Consider the following 23,987-nt stretch of genomic DNA (forward strand, 5'->3'; position numbering starts at 1 on the left):
GCGGTGGGGTCGAAACGGTGTAAATATGCAAGAGATTCAAATATAGGCAGGAAGATAAAAGGGCAACTGGTGTGCCGAAAACGCTGTGCGAGGCCGACTGTATCTATAAAAGGCCGTTGGGGTATGAAGACAAAAGCCGACAAATGAGAAGAACCCATGGGCTACACCATGCCCTATAAAACAGGAAAAGGGAAAAGAAACGCAGTTTAATCGGCAAAAGGAAAGTAAGGGGAAGGAAGGTATTGAGCAAAAGCAAATAGTTGACACCATATCCGATGCGCCTTATTGAGAAAAACAACCACAAAACTTCCCTTTTAATTAGGTTATACACGACACTGCAGGTAATGTCACGAGATACGCAGTGCCACACGTTCACAAAAATCCGGATTGGAACATGCACTATCTGTAAGTAGAGCCTGTCAGGAATTTCGTCGAGGCTGGGTTCATCCAGTCACCATCGTCGTATGGCGGTGTAGGCCACTGACGGGTGGCGCTGGAAGGATCGGATTTCCCGTCTGAAAGTGGTAGGCGTCTGTCCGGCGAACTGTCCACGTTACCGAAAGACACGCCATCACACTTCGCTGACGGTGAAGGAGTGGGGTAAGGACTAGGCAAGGGGTTGGAGTTCTCGTTGGCCAAGGGGCGGCTGTAATTTGACGACGTGTCTGACTGTGCAAGACGTCTAGCAGCCCTGCTTGCCGAGTGGAGGACCTCGTCCAAGAGCTCATCCTCTTCTTCAGGCGTCTCATAGCGGTGGACGGGGTGGTTGGACATTTGCATCGCACGACGGGTGCGGCTCGATATTGGCCCACCATTACCACTAGTTGAAGCCGGACTGTCTCCCAGTGAACGAACCGATCCCTGTGGCATTGATTGCCGTTTCGTAGAATCGGCGGGAGAAGTGATGTTCACAGGGACGTTGCCAATAGCTGTAGAGTCCATCGAGTACTTCACGCTCTGGAGAGCCTTGTCTAACTCTGACATATCGGAGTTCTGCTTCGGATCACCAACATTGGTGGCATCCAAGGCCAGTGATGAGCGGTTCGACCACGGCATGCAGCCAGCGTTCGCCTCGATGTCATCATTCATAACGTTCTGGTTGCGGCCAGAAAGCCTGCGTGCACGTTTCCGAAGATGAGAAAAGAAACTTTCCTTTTGGCTTATAGTGCTGGTGCTGTTGTTTCCAAGGCCGTTGAGTGCCCTCTCCGCTTCTTGTCGATGAAGATCGCCGTAGTGGTTACCGTGGGAGTTAACCGAAAGCTGGCGACCGATCTTCTTGCTTGACTTGGCTCCATTGCTATTTGAGTCCCCGTGAGCGGGGGGGTTGGCTTGAGCAGTCACTGCGTTAGACAGCGGCGACACAGGGCGTATTGAGGGGAGAATTGGCATCGGAGCTCCATGAGCCCAAGTAGCACGTTTTGTTGTCGAGAGTTTGGGTTTCAGATTTTGTGAGTCTGCGGTCGTGTCGAACGAAATTAGGGTTGGCTTTGATGGCTGCTCTGGTTCAAATGTAGGAGCAGGACTCTCGGATTTCCCAATCAATGACCTTCTAAACCATGATGGTTTGGTCGAAAGAGTGGGCGAATCGTGTGTTTCCTTGGTGGGGGATTTGACGCTCTTCTCGGACTGCTTGCGACCGAGGAGTCGGGCAGTAGAAGATCTTGGCCTCAAGGGGTCAACTGCATCGGCAAAGTATTCATGGTTCATCGCCTGCGTAGAGGTAGGTCGATTCTTCGGATCCCACATAAGACACCAAGTCACGAAGTTGCTGAGAGCTGCTGGCCACTGCGGGGCGGGCAAAATGCTTTCCATCGCATGAGGCGCCATCTAACACTACGTCAGTAAATCATCCTTTTTCAAGATAAAGAACAAACAAACCTTGGGGAATGTGAAACCCAGCTTCTGTGCTAGTCGAGAGCCATCTCTCCATTCACCACCACCGAGCTTAGATCCGGTCTTGCTGTACCAGTTACCTGGGCTGCCCATGATCTCACAGACGCGCCAGACTTGATCGACTTCATTCCCACCGGGGAAGAGCGGCTTTAGAGTAGCAATCTCGACGGCCATAGCACCAACGGCCCACATATCAACGGGCGCAGAATATTCGCCTGCACGCAGGAGAACCTCTGGGGCACGGTACCATCTGGTGGAAACGTATGTTGTATATGGTAGTTTTGAGTGAGTTTCACGTGCAAGACCAAAGTCGGCAATCTTTACTGTGTAAGTCGGGGGAGTAGAAGGAGGAGTGACGAGATTAGAGTAGCGGCTGAAGGTGGAGTCGTTGGGGGCGGAGGTGGACACCAAGATGTTCTCAGGCTTGATGTCGCGGTGGAAGAAGTGGTGGGCGTGGATGTGGTCAAGGCCGGACAGAATCTGGTAGAGGATGCTCTTGACATGCTTCTGGTCCAGGAACTTGTGGTCCCGCGCCTTCATCAATTGATACAGATTGCCATCCATGTACTCCATGGCGATGTGTAGCTTGCGAGAGAGCGGGTCGAGAAAGATGTCAAGGGCTGGGACAAGGTGAGGATGAGGGGGGAGAGAGCGTAGGAAGATCACCTCCCGTAGCTCTAGACATGGCGCCAATGAATCGAATGTCTTCTTCATTGTTTTGATTGCAACCTGTGGTTCGGATGAGTATAATGGGTCTCTCTTAGTAATCAGATAAAGGAGCTCCTACCATTGTCCCCCGTCGAGCAATGTTGGAACCGGCGGTCCGTACACGTGCTACCGCAACGCTACCAAAGCTTCCATCGCCAATTTCTTTCATCAATTCGAATCGATCTGAGAGGGTCGCCATTGAGGTAGGCGTAATGCCCCGAGAGGGTTGCTCGTATGTGACCGTCATCTTGCGTCCTTGTATCTTCTCTGCCAGCAGATGAAAGTAAGAAGGAATCCTGAGGACTGGGGCGCTATACAGATCAGCGGGGGTTGTTCATGAGCTGGCGGCGTCAATTCCGGGGACTTACCCTTATACTGTGGAATTAGGAGTATATAAACTTTTCCGATGGATCTTGGGTGTGATTAACAGAAGGCTGGCCTCATCATCCGGAGTCAAGCGATTTCAAGCCTGCGGGGAGTGAAAGCGGTCTCTGCCCATCAATGAAGAGAGCCAATGTAGGAGGGTGGGATGAGGGTGGGTGAGGATTGAGGTAAAGATTCAAAGAAGGGCGAGGAGGGAAGAGGGAAGGGGGTAGTCATGTAGGTCCAGGATGAGAAGCTGAGGAGAAGGAGGGTGTCTGGAAGCACGATGGAAGACCCAAAGCAGTGGACGTGATCGATGTAAAGAGATGAGCGGGCCCGTTCCAAGTGGGAACCACTATCCCAAGGGGGTTCCGGCTTGATTGCGGATAAGGCGGACTTTTGGGGGTGAGGGAGAGAGCGCGCAGCCCCTGACGCGGTGACAGCTTTCCGAGCTCTGCAGAGGGTCGAACTCGAAAGCGGCAGCGTGGAGACTGGAGACTAAAGAGGCGGTCGACAACAGATGAAGAGTCGGTGATGTAGATCCCAGCAGGTAATAAAAATCAGAAAATCAAAAAAAAAAAAAAAAAAAACATGCAGGTGGATAAGAGAGGGGTTATTATGTCTTGACTGAAGGCACGTCCTCAGCTGCTGACAGAGGGGTGAAAAGAAAAGCAGTCAGTCTGATGATACGGAGTACAGGATCGCGGTATAGGAGCAAAACAAGAGAACAAGAGAGCGGCAAGAGAGCGGCAGGCGAGGAACACGGGGGAAAGGAAATACGAAAAGGAAAACAAAAGAAGAGAGCGACAGCAGTTTGTATTACGGGTTCAGAGCCCGCGAGTGTGATGATTATGTGAAGGAGTGACGGGGGACGCGAGTGGTCGAGAGCAGGAGAGAGAGGGAGAAGCAACGCGAGAAGAATCAAACAGCGCAAGGCCGGAGTTCGTCTGCTCTGGACTCTGCTGGCAGAACTAAACTCTGGCGACGCTGCTACAGGATTTTAGGTCGACTAACACGACTAAGTGCAGCGAAGAAGACGTTATTCGACGAGGGCCCTGGCTAGCGCTGCCACCAAAACGGTCCCGTAATTTTCCCCCGAAATTGAGCTCCGCGCTCTTCAGGACGCGGCTCACTCGCGCGCAAATGACAATTAATTACATGGACGGAGTTATGGGAAAGTCGTCTGTGATCGCTATGACACAAAAGCAGCTACGGCGACATCATCGAGACAGAGAAATGAGAATCCATGGTTGAGCTAAAAATAATCGTACCTTGTCTGCGCGGAGAAGGTGGAAGGGAAGCTCCACCGCCGCCCATGGAAGGAAAAGGAGTTTGTTCCTGGGTTACCCGATGGAGAAGTGTGAAGACTGAAGAGCTTCAAGCCTTCAACGCATGAACTCCCGCCTCCCCGAAGACAGAAGTACAGCCTGCGACTGTGAATTACTGATGGATCCAATATCCATCCATCAGTTGCTTCTGATACTCGCAATCTCCGCCTCGCCACCAACCTCCTCGCTGTGGGAGGATTTCTTTGTTCCCAGCCCCTGGCCGAGATTTCAGAACTCTGTACTTCGCGTTCGAAAGTGATAGATGCCTGATACAGTGCGCGTTTTATCGTCCCGTCATGTCGCTAATTCATCACATCGAGTTAGACTGCTAGTCTCTCTGCTAGGGGCATTGGTTGGCTGTTGGCCCGAACTCTCCTCCGCCGTCCTGTCAGGTATGAATTGTCAGGCCTCTGAATGTCGCACACAGACCAAAAATGAGGGGAACCCGAGAAAGTAACTCCATCAGACAAACGATGGATTCTTGTGATCAGAGTTTTCAGGTTAAATTCCAATATCTTGGATGTGGCCTTGAAGGTTCAAGCCAAAGCCCTGCCTTAGTGAGGCCCACTTGGACTGGACCTCGAATCATGGTGATCGTAAGACGAATTTTTTTGGAGCCAAATAATGTGTACTGTGTGGTCACTGTGGTGGTTGTTCCAGTGACAGCATGACATGTGTGCAACACAGTGGTCCCTGCTGTTTTCCCTCATCCAACATCTCGCTGGCCATAAACCTGTGTTTGATATGTGGAGCTTGTGGATCAGTACAGTTCATGCATGTTTTATCTGCATCAACCTGGTTATGAATAAGCTAGCATCTGCTGTGTGAGTAAGGGACGCAAGACCGAACCTGCAAGCTTGCGATAATCGCAGAAGCCTGGGTGGCTGGCACCGTCTTCAATCCATCAGGCAACTAAACGCCTGGTGTGGCGATTTGGAGAAGTCCTGCTTCCTCTTGGAAAGCAAAAAAAAAAAAAAAGAAAAGATAGTCTCATGATCCCTAATCCTGCCAGTGCATCTAACCTCGTACTTTGGCCAGCGATCCCAAGTTACAGAGCCAAGCCCTCGATGTGACCAGTAGATACCGTCCGCACTTGCATACAAATGCATGTTTTTATCGGGATGGAGACGTTCCCGTTGGGTCTATCGATTCTTTAATATGATATCGGGTCGTTGAATCACCATTGTCAACCGAAATAGGCGCTGGGAAGCGCTCATATGCACCTCAATACAGCTTCTTCCGCCATCATGCATTCGAGGATGTTCCCAAGCCGGACTATTGCGCCAATAATTGCCTCGATCTCCCGGAACTAGAAGCGCGAATTAGTCTCCTATGACTGTCGGGTTGTGAACTTGTGATCCAACCGATCTTACGAATATCTTGGTCAAGGCTAGCTATGCTTCGTTACAAGATCGGCCCGAACCTCAATGTCCACGGCAAGACTCAACATTTCGGTATCGCAGCTCTCGTCAATCCAATCAAGCTGCGAGAGATGGCATGGGTCACGGCGTGACGCTGGGCTTTCATGTTCAAGCTGTCCAAACGCCCTGTGTGGTCATCCGTATGATGGCATCGCCATTCAATAACTAATGCAGCCGAGGTAAGTAAGGAGCTCCCATTCTCCCGGCCAAGGAGACCACGTCAATATTACCAGACCGAGGTATCGAAATGTTCGCGGCCTATCTTGAGCTCTTGGTGGCCTTCTTGTATAAGGATTAAGGAGTGCTCTGCCTGCTCTCGGTACCTGGGGCAAACTGATGATCGACGATTAAATTCATTCGTCCCCCAAAAAAAGGTTCCAAAAAAAGGGCCAATTCCTTTAGGGAGCGGACTCAGCGGAGGCTTTCCTTCCCCCTCCAGGAAAGCCCACTGATTATTCAGGCTGTTTGCCACCGATGTTCGCTTGAAAAATGTACTATTATTGGTGCTGGCCTTACGGTTGGGTTGATATTGCCTGGGTGATGTAACTGATGTTCCCCTGTTCCAAACTCTCCTTGACGGGAGCAAACGGCGCTGCCTTTAGTTTGATTTAGCGTCGGGTGTTCCTGAAGAGAGCCGGGGGATCGCAAATATTGGTTTACGGTTCGTGGTTGTTGGTTTCCACAAGGGACAGCCGAGAAAAGCGCGGGAAAGTCCGCAACAATATCAAATACTATCAAATCCATCACCATAGATCCAGAGAAGATCGCTGTCCTCCTGAAAGTCGGGCAGCAGCAAAGCAAAGACGGTCGCGGTGATGGGCGTTGTCGGCCCAACTTCTCACCAGACTCATGTCCACCTCCTGGTCAACTGGGGACGGAGCGTGACCCGCCGACCAGCCGGTCATTGGCAAGATGCGGTTCCGCGTCTCTGGGAATGAGCCAGTGACTGGATATCAAGCCAGCGGATTCGGTCGTGGAGCGGTCGGTTGATTCGGTTTTATTGCAGGCTGAGTCGCTCGGGGAATGCGGACTGCATCCACTCGGCGGAGGGCCGTCCCAGTTAGTGCTTCCGCGAATCCACCAACGCTCCTCCAGCTCCCGTGATCTTTGCCTGCTTGGGAAAGCGCACCAGCACCAAGTGGCCATCTCCTCCCAAGAGCAACGGACTTCCAATGGTGCCCTTAGCGCCTGGGGCCGTCGATTCCCCAAATCTTCCAGAAGGATTTAGGGGGCCCAAAGCTCAGCAGAAGGATGCAGCATCCAGAGTGCTGGGAAGCCCCATCGAATACGGAGTCCTCCCGATCATCTGCCGAGCAGCCCGTCCGTCACAAAGGGGCTCCTTACGCAAGTTGCGCTGGACGCGAAAAGGGGGATTTGGTGCTTGACAACGTGGGACTGCCGTGACCGTCTGATGGTCTTTCATCCAGTGGAAGTCTCGGATACTTCCTCCCGTCCCGTCGACGACATGAACTTTGCAAGCAGACCGTTGGATAAGCAGGTCATCAGCGAAGATCAACCGACCCTTTCCTGCACATCACGAGTTCGCAACACGCCCCATGCCTCCAACAGACCCAACGGTACATCAACGGGGCCGGATGTTTAATGATCACTCTTGGGCTACGTCGCCATCCACCGTTTCTTGCAATGTTAGTGGTTACAGATTGATGGTCTGCAAACGCCGATGTACTGAATTAATTTCCGTCTTGCCGGATTCCCAGGGCAACTGTTTGAAATCCAACAAGCCCATCGAATCCTTGTTGACACCACAGTTCGAGGCACTTCGCGTAAAACTAAACACTCGTTTGTGCTGGTACGGGACCCCTATCCGATTGCTAGCCCATGGCGCAGGCTCGCTCCATGGAGCATCACTTCCTGCAGGAGTATGGATCAGGGAAACGATGACTTGCAGACTGTGGACTTGCATCCTCCCGGCGATGGTAGTCTGGTAACCTCGGCACACTTCCACAGAGACTTGGCTCTCGAGAACGAGGCATCGGAAAAGATGGGCTCACAACAAACGCCAGCCGCTGTTGTTTCCATATGGCTTACTCTAGCTGCATAAGTTTTCAGGACAGCGGCGTGGTCTGGCCTTGGAGTAGTGGAGACCGCGATCAATACTGACAGCAACGGCATAGGCTACCAACGATGCATCTCATACTAGCTGACACACATGCTCGCCATTCGATTCTCTCGCAGTAGTGCAGATCTAGATGGGGGATTCGTCCCGTGACTCTGTGAGTCGCGGCCCTGACCAGCTTTGGCGCGTCAGTCACAAGCCTACTGCTTGGCTTGTACCCTAGGACTCGAATCCTACTGAAGAACCAACAAGTAGTATAAAGAATGTACTTGAGAACCCGTGGTTTTTCCCCCTCTATATCCATATGCGCGGTTGACACGCATGGGAGGCGGTAGAAAAAAGAAGCAGAAAACAAATAGAAGTGGTTTCAGCGCGCTCATTGGGACACGTAGAAGTAATCCAGGTCAGTCTTGCGAGCAGACGAGTGAGTGTAGCCGACCTTGAATATTTGCCCACTTCTCAGCTGATGGAATTGATTTAACGTTTGCTATAACCTTTAATTGAACATGCTATTGCACCTCTGCTGGAACATCATGGTGGCTTGGGTGACAGCATACAATTTACATCCATCCCACTACCACCATGTTAGAAACCAAAGTCCTGCTCTGAGACCTGAGATTGCCATTTGAACTCTGAACAGGCTCTGCAGGGCTGCTTGTTCGTGGTCCGTGGGTGCGACTTGGGCCCATGCTGGTATAGCCCTCATCACCCTCAACGGCTCCTCCCTGGTGATCAACGAAACACTTTATAATTAATCATCTGGAATTGGCCTCGGTTCCAGTGGGCATATTTTATGATGATTCTGGCAATTGGTAAATGACAGGGGGGCTCTGGGGCTGGGGCTGGTTCCAAAATCTTGAGTTTTGGCGGCGTTGTTGAGCGTGTTATCGCAATGTGTATGGGTATGTCTAAGATCTGTGGTCGGTTCTAGAGCAATTTTGACGTAAACACAGGTGAAGGGGCATTCCTTTCATTTGTTCCAAAATATGGGAAACCATAAGAGAGACGGATAACTACAGAATGCATCTAATTTTTCACTTCCACTCGTTGCTCCATATCTGAACAAACCAGCTTAGGCTGACCTGGCCATCCTGGTGTCGCTGGGTGCCGTGTTTCTTTGTCTTTGATTTCTGGAGGCGTGCAGAAAGTCAAACAGATGAGAAGGAAAGTGAGCTCAATCAGGGCTTGCTGTTTCTCTCACTTAAAAAGGCGACATTTTCTTCTCATGTTGTCATTCCAAGTTGTTTGTTTGCCGGCTTCTTTTCTTTTCCCCCTTCTTCTGCAGCTTCAGCCCTGTGTTTGCTTCTCCTAAGCACCACTACCTTGCCTATCATTCATCACGGACTGGGTTCTTTTATTCACTTTCCCACTCTTCACTGGATTTCTGATTGGTTTCCCGGTACATATACCACAACCGATAGGAAGGATTGCTGGATGAGCACAACCTCTCTGCATTTAAAAGCAACACTCACCCATACTTGCAGCTCAAGACGCCGTTAAATTTCTTTTTACTTCTCTTGCAAACGTGCATATTTGTTTCCCAGTCCTACTCTATAATTGAAGCTCTGACTTTGAACTAGCCATTTTCAATTCGAAGCTATGGCAAGCCGTCGGGGTTCTAGTATTTCAGGCTCACCCAGCGCATTTTCTGGCGGCTACAGCGAAGCCATAAAGCGGCAGTGAGTATCGAATACCCTTCAATTGCGCACATTGACTGCAGGGGCTAACGATATCCTCTTCTACGAAGGCTCGAAGGAGTCACCTTGCCCGAAAAGTGAGTGATACTCCAAGCCTCCCACAGGACCCGAGCGATGCCCATCCTAACAACATCTAGAATCAAATGTAAGATATGCAAGAAATATCGTAACGCACATGCGTACTCGAAAAGACAACTCGATATCTTCCGCAATGCCCGAGTGGTTCAAGGACAGCGAGCCAACAATGCCGGATATGCCGCCTGTCGCAACTGCACTGGAGGGCAAGTCATGGAGCTGCGCTGCTGTATTTGTGATCAGATAAAAGGTCTGGATGATTTTGCTATCAATCAACGCAAGGAGCACGAGCTTGCTGTAAGTCTTTCCCTTTCCACTTTCTATGTTGCTACTGGGCTAACATGGGCTTGATCTGAATAGCGTTGCATCGACTGCGTCCAGGGCCACAAGGAGTCAGACCCGGTAGTAGAGGATAAGAGGCTGCTAATAGACACCGAGGGCACCGTGACTATGGTTGGTTTTACTCAGATTATCTACTCGCACGTCTGGCTTGATTTGTACACTGACAAATCCACAAGAGTCACATTGACAGCTCCCTCACTGGGTCAACCAGACGGTTGACCGACACTCCTGGAAACGGATCATCTTTCGCTGGGGCCACCGAAAATATTCCCTCAGGAGGAGGGGTGTGGATTGAGCCGGAGCGTCACGATACGCACAGCAGGAGCTCTTACGGTCAAGCCAACAACCTCACGGCCATGGACGTAAATTCGGTTCACAGCGGATGGGCATCGTTCGGAGTACAGAGATCCAACGCTGCTGCCAGTGTGCGTGCCGATGCTAGAAAGTTTGCAAAGGTCCCAGTAAGTTCTTTATATATATCCAGATGCTACATTCAGCCTACTGACTAAAAATCCTAGGCGTGGCGCTCTGAAGCCACCGAAAACCCCCCTTCTCGTACCAGGGAGGTTAATAATCATGTTGACTTTGATGACAATGACGAGGATGAGGACATCACTGGGTATCTCTAGATGCAGTGCCCTCCAGCTCTTTATGGTACGGCGCCACGACCCAGATTGGGCGGGCTAAGGCAACCATGGTTCTTCTATCGTGGGGACTCGGGAGGAGGCTCCTATTAGGTAGATTTAGATCTGAACAATCCAAGCTAGTTAGCCATCGTTTCTTATCGTCATAAAAGAAAGTAAATGCAAGAAATAAATAAAGGTGCCTGCTCAGAAGTACGTGCCGAGAGGGCGACGATCCCCGCCACCGATCTCACGCTTACCTACTGAGAAGGCGGGTTCAGTCGGGCGTCTGTGACGTATGACGGAGGGCCTGAATCTGCATCAACGGTCGCGGCTGAAAGAACAGACAGCTTCTACTTTTTTTTCCCTCGATGCCTGACTGCAGGTCCTGACACTGGCGCTTCTTTACCCTTTCGTGTTTTGTTTGATTCCACGACACGACAAGGGAACTTCTGCGGGGCATCTGAAAGAACTGCTGTCTCACGCGAAGCTCCTCTGTTGCCCCTCACTGTCTCGATTGCTTTGTGCGCCACCTACTCTCACTCACAAAAGCCTTCCAGAACACAAAGCTCTTTTTATCTCTTCATCATTGTTTCATAATCTCTTGGAAGCCCAGATTCTCTCTTACAAACGCCGATCTTGCATGGTTATTGTTCGGTAAACGGAGATCCAAACCGTCCTGATGGCATACGATGGCTTTCAGCATGATTTTAATCCTTACGGCCAGCCGGACAATGCCAATCCTATAAACCCTTCGGAGGGCCACCCATCGTCCTACGATCCTCCTTATCCATATCAGTCCGCGTCTGAGCAACTCAATATGCCTCAACCGCAAGCCCCAATGAATGCTCCCCATCCTCAGGGTTACTATCCTGAACCACTGCGCGAGCAGACATCCTGGCCCCCTCCACCTCCACCCCAAACGGGTCGCATCAACGACGCAGTGAACTCAGCCGTCGGAAACAGTGGTGCCCCATCATCCTATGTGTCGCCCGATCTCGTGGCGCAGATAACGGCAAATGTGATACAACAGCTTGGAGCGGCCGGCATCAACAGCCCAGTCAGCAACCAACACCCTGCTCAGCCGCCCCCCCCGCAATGGGGATCGCCTCAGCCATATCAAAACCCTTCAGCACCACATACCCCTGTAATTTCGCACAGTACACCCTCGCCATCCGTCCCGGTATATCAGCAGCCTCCTCCGCCTCCCGACTTCTCAGGTGCTCCCCACTTACACCCCAGACCGAGCCCAACCCCTCCTCAAGAGACAAGGGAATCGCCTGCCAGTCAGTTTAGCGATAACGGCCAAAGAGGGGATCCACGCCCGAAGGCTCCTCAGAGGACCGATACATTCCCAACAACTTTAGAGAAGATATGGGGAAGGCTCTTTCACGAGGGTAAGCCAACTGAAAGGCTGGGACAGTTTTTGCGTGGCATCGCAATGCATTTGGTAGGTCAAGGCCGACTAACCCAGTACAAACCCTGTTCTAACTTCTAACCCGCTTAGATCGAGAATTATCCTCCTGGGAACACCCTGGTTGTAGTGCCGGACAAACTCCAGAAGTTCTACGCAGATACTAACATTGCCTCAGATCCTTACCCATGGCAAGGTGAATAGTCCTTTTTTCTCTCTTCTGGTTATCATGTTACTAAACCTTGATTAGATATTTTCGACGACCGAACGTCCTCAATTTCGAGGTTATTCCGTGATGTCGAAGCTGAGCATCATCTGGTGCAGGTCAAGCTGGACGAGAGACCTGACATTCCTGGTCTCACCCCGCGAGGGTTTGAGGTTTTCGCTACGCTGATGATTCAAGCACATCCGGACAAAGAATATGAGCGGTTGCAGAAAGCCGTACTGAACATGCCAATCAGCAACCCAGACAACAGAAAAGAGCGATTCCCGAAAGAAATACCCCGGCGGCTATTCCCAGAAACGCCCGATCTTCGTTTGCGCGATCTGCTTGACCAGCATATCATGAAACACTGTGGCGTGGAACTGCCACCAATTAGCGACGAAGAGATCGAGAAGGTCGCTGCCCAGCGTCACAAGTCGTCTGCAAGCCCTGGTGTCTCTATCGCAGAATCGACTCACCCGGCGAGTCACTCTGTGAATCACTCAGCGAATGAACGGGACAAGAAAGGATACCGCCCGCCAAGTGTAGCTGTTGTCGATGATGAGGACGAAGAACAATCTCCTCCTGCTATTGAACGAACGCGCAAGCCCTACTCTGCGAACCCAGGAGGAGGGAAAGTATATGAAGGACCGGGAACTCCTACACACCGGCATGCAAATTCATTCTCCACGAGCTCAGGTGCCAAAGATGGCCGGCCCTCAGCGGCTCGTGTTACTCGTTCTCCTCCATATCGTAGCGGGTCTACAGGCCCTAGACGCCCCAGAGCAGACACATCCACGCGATCCAGGAGTCATTCGCGCGGATTCCACCCCAGCCATGACTACAGGCGCTCGGAGCCTGACCTCATGGATGGTCCACGGAATCCAGGACCAACGCCGAGCGGGGACTACTACTACGACCAGCCGTCTTCGTCGGCGCACACAGGCGATCTGCTTGACCAGTACCGCGAACTTGACAGGGGTGCAGAAGACCAGAGACTCTACGAACAGATCCGCGAGCGTGAAAAGGAGCGCGAGAAGAGCAAGTATCATGATACCCTTCCCTCGCGGTCTACCTGGTCAGGCGACGAAGATTACTACCGCGGTTTGCTAGGTGGACAAGGTGGTGGACCAGTTGGGCCGGGATACGACTACAAGAGCTATCGGTAATTGCTACATTTTGATTTTTGGGACGTGATGTGTTTGCCATCTGTACATCTAATATTTGTCAGTTACATATGTGACTAGTCTCATATTCGTATTGTTTGCTGCTTTTGGGTGAAATAGCGTTGCTTTGATGATTCATGACGAACGAATGATATCCATATGCTATTTGTTATCAGTCATTGTATAAGACGAATGTATGCGCTGCTATATAAATATATTAACCGTTCAGGTTGGGTTGCCGCGCTGTCTCTCGATCTCGCGCATATACTCCATTCCCACCTCCCGAGCGACCCTCGCTTCTCGCTCTCTCAGTGCCTCCTCCCGCTCCCATACTTTTCCTATCTTCCGCCTCTCTTTCTCCTCCCTCTCCGCCTTTCTCCTTTCCCTCCTCCTTAACCTCGCTTGCTCCTCTTCAATTTTGCTCCCCTCCTCATCAGCCTCCATCCTGAGAGCAGCAATATCCCCTTCCCCCAAAACCCATGGCACAGAAAGCACCTCAACCAGAAACCGGCAGCGCGCCTCCACAAAGCGCATCTCAGCCTTTGTATCAGGAACCGTGAAAAAACGCTCAAGCTGAACCTGCATCGTCGCGCGAAAAACCGACAACGTGCCCTTGAATTGGAACAGCCGTCCCGGCTGCAGAGGCGTGATGTCCATCGGGGTCTGTGTTGTTGACGTTACGTGGTACTCTTTCGGAGTCGCGTCTTTGTCGCCATCTCTATCGTTCGCTTCCTTCGAGGCATGGGGGGTAGACGAATTTGCAGTCGAAATGAACGCAGGATTCCCCTTCAAAACAACAATGTCAACCGTCGCGCCGGTGCTATCATCGAGTGTTAGAATCGTCCGGCGCGGAACGTCAGAGCGCGCCACGATTACGCCGACTAGATTCACATAGCGGATCGGGTTGTTTTGGTAGAAGAATAGGCCTTGCTCTGTTTAATACCGGTTTGGGGTGCATTAGCAATAAGTTAGACAAAAGCAAAACGCGAGGGGAATAGCGACAACGAACCTCCAAACTCCACCCGTCTCTTCAACCGGTGAATATCCGCAGCGCCTATCTTCACCCATGTAAAATTTGTAGGTGAGGCCTTGAAGCAAAAGGCCGGGTAGAAGGTGAGGCTGGGCTGTGACTTGAGCTTCGCGGCATTGTTGTTGATGTCATTGGTTGCCATGCCATGAGATCGGATCGTAGCGCGGCCTCATTTTTCCATTTCTTGGGTCCGTTTATCTATCCACGATTATCCTGTGCGCGATTTTTGTTGGTCTATCTGGGCGCTGACGGTGTGGTTTTGGTTTTTGAACTCCCGCTCAGTTTTGGAGTTTGGGTCGCCGTTGATGGCGTCATGTGACCTTGTTTACTTGCGTTGGAGTATCGAGGTTGGATTACTCTATAGGTCGACTTGGCTGTATCGGTACATTAGTTGACTAGAACTTGAGACAGTCTAGTAAATCCATGAGCTGCGCAAATACTCGGTTCTCAAATTCGCGGGGTTGCTTGTTGGTGTTTGACGGGCACCGGGACAAATAGTCCAAGAGATTCTTTTGCCCGACAGGTGGTCCTAGATTCAGCGTTTGGGCGGCATGAACATTAGCAGTTTAAGTCATTTCTCGATTCTTAGAGCCATTGATTTGAATTAGAGAGGCCTTGGTTTACTGTGATGTTGTAGGGAGAGAGGCACAAATGATGAAATATATATTTTACTATGAACGTCATCCAAGTGCAAGTTCAAATTCAGATACGAGAGAAAAAGCTTATCATATCACACGTGAAATAACACACTGGTTTATTTTGTACCTGCCAAGGTTCCTGTTATCTGATCGTAGCATAGACTTGCGCACCCGGAAAATGCAGGGGAGTCGTCTAATGCCGGTCCCCACGATAAATGGAACATTCGAGTTGATTTTGGCTAACCATGCTCAAAACAACCCAGCAAATGACGAGTCCTCGACACCACGCCATTATTCCACGTCATGTGGGCTTTTGGCTCCATCATGAGTGATTGATAATATTTTCTTTTGCCCTTTAAGGCTTTAACCGAAGCGAGTCGTTGCGCCGAGACACAATCTTATCAGATCCTGGATCTGTCACTTTAGCGTCGTTACTAGCGTGTGTTTGACTAACTAGATCCACCTGTAACACGGCATGATCCACGTATTGTATAGATTACGCCGATACAGGCGTATATTTCGGACAGGATTGAGAAACCACTTGACCAGAAGTGGAAAAAACAGAAGCGGACCGATGTTAGAATACCCCTAGCTACCAGGCACATGATCAAACCATCTGATAAGAGCTCAGCCTGAGTCTTGCCCTACAACTCTACCCCTCCATACAATCCCACTCTCTGAACCCTCACCAAAGCTTCATATCCCAAAATGTACTCCAAGTTTTGGCCTGCAGGAGGCCTCCCAGGCCGTCTTCACCACTATGTACGTACCATGTGCTCTGTTTAGCACCCTCCAAGTTCTGATCCTCTTGCGCCGGTAGACCGAATCCCTCGTAACATTTGAATTCACAACATCAACAACTCCTAAACCCCACTCCCTCCTCTTTGTCGGAGGCCTCGGCGATGGCCTCGCAACAACATCCTACATGGCCGACCTCGCTCAAGCCCTCCAACCAACAGATTGGTCCCTGTTCACGCTGAACCTCACATCCTCACACTCTGCCTGGGGCCTAGGCCACTTAGACCGCGACACAGACGAGATCGCACAATGCCTGAACTACATCCGTGACTACAAGACCGGAAAACTCACCAACAACACTCTCAACGCGAACGCAAAAATCGTCCTAATGGGTCACTCCACGGGCAGCCAATGCGTGCTGCACTACCTCACCAAACCAAACCCACACACAAGCATCAAAGGCTTCGACACCGACCTCAAGCACGTAACGCGCACTAAGCTCGACGGCGCAATCATGCAAGCGCCTGTCTCAGACCGTGAAGCCATCCAATGGGTCCTTAGCCAGGGCTGGATGGGCCGAACCCCGGCGCAAGTGCAGCAAATCTACAAGGACCTCGAGAAGCTGGCGCGTGAAGAGGTCGCTCGGAACCCGGACCCGGCATTTGATAGCTTGCTGCCGCTCCATATGACCGGGGTCATCGGGTACCCCGGCAATGTGCCGCTGTCGGCGCGTCGGTTTCTGAGTCTGGTTTCGCCAGGGAGCCCGGCGAGCCCGGGAGAGGATGACCTGTTTAGCTCAGATTTGGGTGAGGAGCAGCTGGCGGAGACGTTTGGGAAGGTTAGACAGGGCGGTTTGTTGGCGCATAGATTGATGGTTCTGATCTCTGGGTCGGATCAGGCGATTCCGGACTGGGTTGATAAGGACGGCTTGCTACGAAAGTGGAGGAAGGTGCTGGATGGTGGGAGGGCTGAGGGCGAAGCGGAGATTTGGGATGAAGAGGGGAGTGGGCTTGTGCCTGGGGCTTCGCATGCCTTGAGTAACGATGATCAGGCGGAGCCGAGGAAGAACCTCGTTGAGAGGGTGACGACGTATTTGAAGGGTGTATAGAGTGTTTAACTGGGGTTTAATGCGAGATAAAACTGTTATATATATAGACTCTTGCGTTTATCTATATCTGAGTAGTTCTCTATCAATCTCTAAGTGTGTCTAAATAGTAAGTCGTAAATTCGTACAAAGGTCGTAAGCAAATGATGGTAAAGGCCGGCCCAGAAAGAAGCTAAAACACGACACCCTTGTTTTGGGCATCTTTGCTGAGCTTGATGTCTTTAATCAGAAACATCCAGATCAGAGAAAGCGCCATAATAGCCGTTCCGGCAGTCAGCATCTTGGTTTGTGTTTCAGCATAAGCAAAGGCAATAGCATTTCGGACTGGTGAGCCTATGGGATAGCTAAGTTGAATGTCGAGAGACTCATAGATGGTTCGCCAGTCCGCCTTTGCAGACTCCGGAAGTAGGCGCTTCAACGCCCCGGGTAAAGTGTTTGTCCAAATTGCACCGGAGATGCTACTTCCCACGGCGCCTCCCATGGAGCCGAAGACGCCCAGAAACGCAAGGGCGGAAGCGATATTGTTGTGATCAGATGCGGCTGAAACTGCAACCTGCTGGCAGCTGATCATGGTGCTGCCACCGAATGCAATGAGCACCTGGCACATGATCAAATAACCCACAGACCAGCCGGGTTGACGGAAGTATATCATTAGGCTGACTCCAAGCATATATAATGGGACGGCCCAAAAAAGTAGCCACCGGAATCGAGATGTCTTTTTGATCAAGAAACCAACAGCCAGGAGCCACACCCCAGAAATCACGTTGAAGATACTGCTAATGTATCCCGCGGTTGAGATACTTGTCCCATAGACTACCTGCAGATATGATGTGTAGTATTCGTTCCAGCAGTAGAAGGCGATTTGATACGAGGCCCCTAGAAGACAAGCTCCAAGAACCGTTCGAGAGGCCAGCAACTCCCATGGGAGAAAGGGAACCGGGGCAACAAAACGTTCTGCCAAGACAAAGCCGACTAGACAGACGATGCCAGCAACAAGCATGGTAATAATATAGGGAGACCTCCACTCATTGACTGTAGACCCAGAAATGGTGAATGGAAGGAGGAAGAGCACCAGACCAGTCGCCAGGAGAAAGACCCCCAGAACTGATAAAAGAAATCAGTAGATGCATAAAGATGAAGCGGTATCGTCACTCACGGTCTAGCTCTATAGCATAAAAGGCAATGTTCTGTATGAATGTCCGGCCGTTGTGTTCTTTTTTGGGCAGAAGACCCTGGCGCTTCGCTTTATAACGATTGTACTGAAGTAGACCAAACATCGGAAAGGCGACGATGGGAAGGATAATGGCAAAACTGCCGTACGCCCACCGCCAATTGTAAGCATAGAAGCGCTCTGAGGCAGCCGAGCCTGCAAATGCGGTGATGATATAAGGCGACGAAGTGAATGCATACGCAAGGCCTCGATCCCGGAGCGATGACGTATCAGCTGTGATCACATCGATACTGAAGATAACACCAGCAAAGCCTATGGTGTAGAACATCTGCGATGGTAAGCTTCTTGTCGCATATCTTATGCACAGGTAAACCTACTTGTGATATGCAATAGGTTGTGATACCCGTACATGTCGCTGACAAGACCAAACCAAGTGTCGCAAACACCACCATTATCAAGAAGCCAATGGAGCGATCCCAAACGTTCAATATTTTTGCGAGAGGCATATAAGTCGCGGAGGACATGACGCTGGACACGATGTAGATGACGGGGATTAAGGAATGCGATTCGAAGCCACTGGTGACGAAGGCCGAGAGATTGCTGGTAATTGAGGATTGAAAAGCGTTCACAAAGTACAAGAGAAACATCCTGTTGTCCAATCGCGGTCAGTTATTGCTTTTAACCGGGAGCCCATCGCATAGAATACTCACAGGACGTAGGCCGCTACTAAAGATTTCTTCGACCAGGCCAAGGTGATGGCCTCAGCTTGCTTCACCCCATCCTGAGCGGTGTCTGAAGATTCTGTGGGGGCATGCTGTCCTGGGATCGGGAATAAATTGGCCCCTAGCAAGGGGGTGTCTTCACTGTCTGAAGACTGCGATCTCTGTAACGCCGACATCGTGGCATTGGCTGTAATCTCACCGTTGTTCAAAGAGACAGCAGGTTTCCTTTGCCGGGGTTTGTAAGCTGGCGACTTTGCGACAAAGGTGACAGTGAAGGAATGCCGGAAAGCGCGGGGCCCTGTCCATTATCGCGCACCAAGAAGCGATGGAGCTGCGCGGAGGAAAATTGGGAGAAAATCGGAGGATTGAACGGTTCAGGCTTTACGTATGGTTCTGTAATCGGTATATATTACTCCGTACATCAGATTAGATATTACCGTTTATGACCAAGCGGAAACAATACGGACCCACGTACCATATATTTCAACTAGTATTGTGAAACAGATCCCACGGACTCGGAATTGAGTGTTGATTTTGGTATCCATCAGAGCTTCTTCGTCCAAAGATTCAACGGCGTTCTGGCTCCATCGCGATGTCGGCACGTCGCTTAGCCCTCTCAGGCTCTCAGCCCATCTTGGGTCCTTCCATCCACTGGCTAGAGATTGATAGTGAGTTGTGACCCACTTACGTAACCATGGCTTTCCTCTGCCCATCCCATGCTTTACTGACATGCATTCTGCACTCTAGGCCCTACTCCGTACACTCTACTAGTATTACCTGTCTGCGCATGATCAGCGTGGCTCTCCAAACGTCCTAAACACCGGTGGGGATTCCATCAGATAGGAGAGGGCGGGCCACTTTTTTTTCCCTCCGTGGAACCGGCATCTTTGTAGGGCAATGTCGCCGCCGGCCGACGACATGGTCCTTGATAAATTGAGCGATTCCCAGCTGGTGCACTCGGCGACTGCGCCAAGATCACACTGCAGATTTTTGAACACAGGATGAAGATTGTTCAGAATCTAGCGGGCTTCCCTCGCTTGCTGCTGGCTGGCAATCCTTCGAAAGTCGACCTGGGCATGTTGTTGGTCGCGATCGCGAGTGCAATAGCATCGGGTGTCCCATTTCCGATGATTGGTATCGTGTTCGGCCAGCTTCTCGACGATTTTAACTCGGCGACATGTAGTAATGAATCCGATACGTCCGGCTCCGATTCCGATTCCGATTACCAAGGAGGCATCGACGACAAGATCCTGCTCATTGTCTACCTGGCAATTGCCCAATTCGTTTTAATCTACATTCACCTTACATTTTGGACGCTGAACGGCGCTCGACTGGCGCAGCGACTGCGAGAAAACTACCTGCAGAACCTACTTCGCCAAGAGCCGTCATACTTCGATGACCTTCCACCGGGAGAGGTAGCCTCGCGACTGAATAACGACATCCAAACAATCCGCTCGGGTACTTCAGAGAAGGTAGGAATATGCCTTGCAAGCTTTTCCTTTTTTGCCACTGCGTACATTGTTGCGTTCATCAAAGATACCAAGCTTGCGGGAATGCTTGTTTCGTTGATTCCAGCCTATTTCTTGATGTCATTTGTGGGAAGCCACTATATCGAAAAGTATTCTGGTGTTATGTCAAATTATGCTGCCTCTGCTGCTTCTATTGCTTCTGAAGCGCTTTCAAATTTCGTCGTTGTACAGGCCTTTGGGGCAAACGACCGCTTGGAGGAGAAATTCTCCAAAGCTCTCAAGTCTTCAGAACATGAGGGGTTGAAGAAGGCTACGGCGGTTGGCATACAATCCGGAGTTCTGTATTTCATTGCTTATGGTGCAAACGGGTTGGCATTTTGGGAAGGAAGCAGACAGATTGCTCGTTCCATTAGCGGTGATGGATCCAGTGGAATCACTGTTGGTGCTACATTCACGGTCATCTTTATCTTGGTCGAAGGTTAGTAACCCTGAGACCGGCCTTGTCGTACAGATTGCGCTGACATAGATGAAGCGACTTTGCTGCTGAGCCAGGTTGCACCATTCCTACACTTATTCGTACAAGCCGTCGCCTCATTTGAGAAGTTGCGTGGAGACATCGACCGCGAACCGCTGATCGATGGAACTGCACCTTCGGGTGTCCGTCTTCCACAGGCTGAAGGCGGCTTCGAGTTCAATCAGGTTTCGTTCACCTACCCCTCAAGGCCCGAGATTACCGTCCTCGACAAGGTTACTCTCAGCATACCGGCCAACAAACATACTGCCATCGTCGGTCTTTCGGGAAGTGGCAAGTCAACTATTGCTGGTTTGGTCACAAGATTGTATGATCCTACGGAGGGCCATATCCTCTTCGATGGTCACGATCTTCGTAATGTCAATACCCGTGATCTGAGAAGCTTCCTCAGTCTAGTGCAGCAGGAGCCATCCCTACTCGATCGTTCCCTTTTGGAGAATATCGCACATGGCTTGGTTAATTCGAGCAATGCTAACTATGCGCCTTTGAAAACTGCTCTCCACAGCCCCGAGCTTGCCGATATAGCGCGAGAGGCTAGAGAGGGAAATGATTTGATGGGTGCAGCAGAGCAGAAGGGCCCAGAATTCGTCGAAATTGTCAAATTGGTCCAGAAAGCAGCAGAACTCGCAGATGCGGCTGGTTTCATCACAGCATTGAAGCATGGATATGGTACTATCGTGGGTTCAAGTGGGAGGCTAATTAGTGGTGGTCAAAAGCAACGCATAGCCCTTGCTAGGGCCCTTGTTAAGGACCCCGCGGTATTAATTTTGGATGAAGCTACAGCTTCATTGGATTCACGAAGCGAACAGCGTATCCAGCGCGCCATCTCAAATATTGCTAGCGGAAGAACTATGGTTACAATTGCCCACCGTCTGTCGACAATTACCAACGCAGACAATATTATCGTTATGCACAAGGGACATATCGTGGAGGAGGGAGACCATTCAACATTGATGGCGAAGAACGGAGCATATGCTGATCTAGTCAAACTGCAAACTCTCGGATCTACCCTCGACAAGAACGAATCAACGGTCAGTGTTGATAGTATTAGCAAGACCACGCAGGTCTCTTCAACCGATGATGACTTAGAGAAGGACAGTCTGGCAGACATCGACGAGAAGAAGCCCACAACGAGTGGAACCCCGGTTACCGACTCTGTAGAGGAGTCGGAAGACCCTGAGACACCGACCAAATCACTATGGGCTCTTATACGGGGTTACGCACCCGCCGTGAGGCCACATCTGCTCATCATCGCCTTTGCTCTTCTTGGTTCCACTATTGTTGGAGGAGCTTTTTCTGGTGAAGCCGTGATTTTCGGAAAGACAGTTGGGAGTCTGAACCCATGTAACAGTCCGGAAGACATCCGAAATAAGGGCGAGTTCTTCGGACTCATGTTTTTCGTACTCGCGATCATCGAGTTCTTTGGGAACATAGCTAGTTGGACCGGATTTGGGTGGGTTTCTGAGAAAGTTGTCTACACAGTCCGCGTTCTATCTTTCCGATCGCTGATGGAGCAAGACCTCCAATGGCATCAATCCAAGGGTCGAACACCTCCTCTACTCCTTTCGTACATAACCAGAGATGGCAACGCCTTGGCTGGGCTGAGTGGTTCTGTGATTGGAACTCTGTTTTCAATTACAGTCAATCTCATCGCTGCCATCATTATGACCCACATCGTTGCCTGGAGAATCGCTTTGGTTTGCCTGGCTCTAGTTCCACTTCTGCTTGGAGCTGGTATTATGGAGCTTCTAGTACTTGGAAAGTTTGAAGAGCGTCACGAAAATGCTTATACCAAATCAGTCGACATTGGTGTTGAAGCAATTACATCCATCAAAACGATTGCGTCCCTTTCTCTAGAGGACGAAACGCTAGGAACCTACCGGCGGTCTTTGAAGGGTCCACGCAAGGAGACCCTTTCGGTCACGCTCCAAGCAAGTTTCTGGCAAGCGATGACTTACTTCTTGGGTAATCTTGTGAACGCTTTGGCCTATTGGTGGGGTTCCAAACAAATCCTAGCGGGCAACTATGACCAGACGCAGTTCTTGATCGTGGTATTCTCCCTTCTTGTCAGTGCATTGCTATGGAGTCAAATGTTTGCCCTCGCGCCAGAGCTTTCAAATGCCCGAGCTGCGATGGCCAGATTACTGGGCCTTATCGAGGTAGGGTCAGACAAAATGCAGGGACACGTACACAGTCGTTCTCTCACTGCGCCGCCGCCATCAGAAGACGCCGAGGCAGCTATTGAAGCAAAGACGTCTCATAACACGTCAGACAACAAGGCGTCCAGCGTCCAGCTCCGTGACATCCACTTCTCGTATCCTGCCCGACCGGACATCAAGGTTCTAAATGGCCTAACAATTGATATCAAACCGGGCAAATTCTGCGCGCTCGTTGGCCCTAGTGGTGCCGGAAAGTCGACAATCATCTCCCTAGTCGAGCGCCTCTATACGCCAGAGTCAGGCTCTATTCTCATCGACGGCAACGACATCACAAAGCACCGAGACGTCACCTTCCGCAGCTCAATCTCTCTCGTTCCCCAAGAAAGCGTTCTCTTCGAAGGTACAATCAAATTCAACATTGGCCTCGGCGCAAAGCCTGGCCATGAAGTTTCTATGGCCGATATTGAAGAAGCCTGCAAGCTAGCCAATATCCATGACACCATCGAAGCCCTCCCGGACGGTTATGAGACCCTCTGTGGTCCCAACGGGAGCCAGTTCTCTGGTGGGCAGAAACAACGACTTTCCATTGCCAGAGCTCTTGTCCGGAAGCCGAAGGTATTGATTCTTGACGAGTCAACTAGCGCGCTTGATGCAGAGTCTGAGAAGCTACTGCAGGAGGGGCTTGAGAGGGCTGCGAGGGGTATCACAGTCATTGCTATTGCGCATCGCTTGCATACGATCAAGAAGGCTGATGTCATTTTCTTGATTGAGGCCGGTCGGTGTGTTGAGTACGGAACGCACGATGAGCTGTTGGCCAGTTCGGAGAGCTATAGGGCCAACGTTATGCATCAAACGGTGGCGACCTGAGGGGTTTGATTTGTGATATTAGGCAACTGGTAATATGGGGTAACTTAGAGTATAGAATATAGATTTTGTAATTTTCTGTTGGCTAGAGAAGATCCTCGAATCAACGCGTCTAATATCTGTTTGACACCCGTAGCCAATTGAATGAGCGCAGTGACATACAAAATGCCAAGATTTCCGCTGAATAGTGGCTTGGCAGACATGTGCCGAGTCGGGGACTTTTTGTTGGAGGTTGATTTAGACCTTCGTT

At 50.7% G+C, this 23,987-nt stretch overlaps 8 protein-coding genes across 8 annotated transcripts; 5 read left to right on the forward strand and 3 right to left on the reverse strand.

Moving 5' to 3' along the window:
* Window positions 1–399: 399 nt before the first annotated feature.
* On the reverse strand, window positions 400–2,848 carry APUU_51242A (serine/threonine-protein kinase; the record flags this gene model as incomplete). The annotated part of the gene is made up of 3 exons (XM_041706328.1): window positions 400–1,827; window positions 1,879–2,622; window positions 2,681–2,848. 3 exons carry the CDS (start codon window positions 2,846–2,848, stop codon window positions 400–402), a joined length of 2,340 nt encoding a protein of 779 aa, XP_041558725.1.
* A 4,747-nt stretch (window positions 2,849–7,595) lies between these two features.
* Window positions 7,596–7,775, forward strand: APUU_51243S (uncharacterized protein; the record flags this gene model as incomplete). Its single annotated transcript, XM_041706330.1, has 1 exon — window positions 7,596–7,775. One exon carries the CDS (start codon window positions 7,596–7,598, stop codon window positions 7,773–7,775), a length of 180 nt encoding a protein of 59 aa, XP_041558726.1.
* A 1,614-nt stretch (window positions 7,776–9,389) lies between these two features.
* Window positions 9,390–10,533, forward strand: APUU_51244S (uncharacterized protein; the record flags this gene model as incomplete). Its single annotated transcript, XM_041706331.1, has 6 exons — window positions 9,390–9,469; window positions 9,538–9,564; window positions 9,625–9,859; window positions 9,923–10,015; window positions 10,081–10,365; window positions 10,423–10,533. 6 exons carry the CDS (start codon window positions 9,390–9,392, stop codon window positions 10,531–10,533), a joined length of 831 nt encoding a protein of 276 aa, XP_041558727.1.
* Window positions 10,534–11,209: 676 nt separating this feature from the next.
* On the forward strand, window positions 11,210–13,312 carry APUU_51245S (uncharacterized protein; the record flags this gene model as incomplete). Its single annotated transcript, XM_041706332.1, has 3 exons — window positions 11,210–11,977; window positions 12,035–12,137; window positions 12,192–13,312. The coding sequence occupies 3 exons, from the start codon at window positions 11,210–11,212 to the stop codon at window positions 13,310–13,312; spliced, it is 1,992 nt and encodes a 663-aa protein (XP_041558728.1).
* Window positions 13,313–13,534: 222 nt separating this feature from the next.
* APUU_51246A (OB-fold domain-containing protein) lies at window positions 13,535–14,481 on the reverse strand (the record flags this gene model as incomplete). Its single annotated transcript, XM_041706333.1, has 2 exons — window positions 13,535–14,241; window positions 14,319–14,481. 2 exons carry the CDS (start codon window positions 14,479–14,481, stop codon window positions 13,535–13,537), a joined length of 870 nt encoding a protein of 289 aa, XP_041558729.1.
* A 1,204-nt stretch (window positions 14,482–15,685) lies between these two features.
* On the forward strand, window positions 15,686–16,823 carry sidJ (putative siderophore biosynthesis lipase/esterase; the record flags this gene model as incomplete). Its single annotated transcript, XM_041706334.1, has 2 exons — window positions 15,686–15,739; window positions 15,798–16,823. 2 exons carry the CDS (start codon window positions 15,686–15,688, stop codon window positions 16,821–16,823), a joined length of 1,080 nt encoding a protein of 359 aa, XP_041558730.1.
* Window positions 16,824–16,992: 169 nt separating this feature from the next.
* On the reverse strand, window positions 16,993–18,889 carry APUU_51248A (uncharacterized protein; the record flags this gene model as incomplete). The annotated part of the gene is made up of 4 exons (XM_041706335.1): window positions 16,993–17,924; window positions 17,977–18,319; window positions 18,369–18,639; window positions 18,702–18,889. 4 exons carry the CDS (start codon window positions 18,887–18,889, stop codon window positions 16,993–16,995), a joined length of 1,734 nt encoding a protein of 577 aa, XP_041558731.1.
* Window positions 18,890–19,714: 825 nt separating this feature from the next.
* On the forward strand, window positions 19,715–23,740 carry APUU_51249S (ABC transporter ATP-binding protein; the record flags this gene model as incomplete). Its single annotated transcript, XM_041706336.1, has 2 exons — window positions 19,715–20,660; window positions 20,715–23,740. The coding sequence occupies 2 exons, from the start codon at window positions 19,715–19,717 to the stop codon at window positions 23,738–23,740; spliced, it is 3,972 nt and encodes a 1,323-aa protein (XP_041558732.1).
* Window positions 23,741–23,987: the final 247 nt, after the last annotated feature.

Source organism: Aspergillus puulaauensis, chromosome 5 (assembly GCF_016861865.1).
Source record: "Aspergillus puulaauensis MK2 DNA, chromosome 5, nearly complete sequence".
Taxonomy (NCBI): Eukaryota; Fungi; Ascomycota; class Eurotiomycetes; order Eurotiales; family Aspergillaceae; genus Aspergillus; species Aspergillus puulaauensis.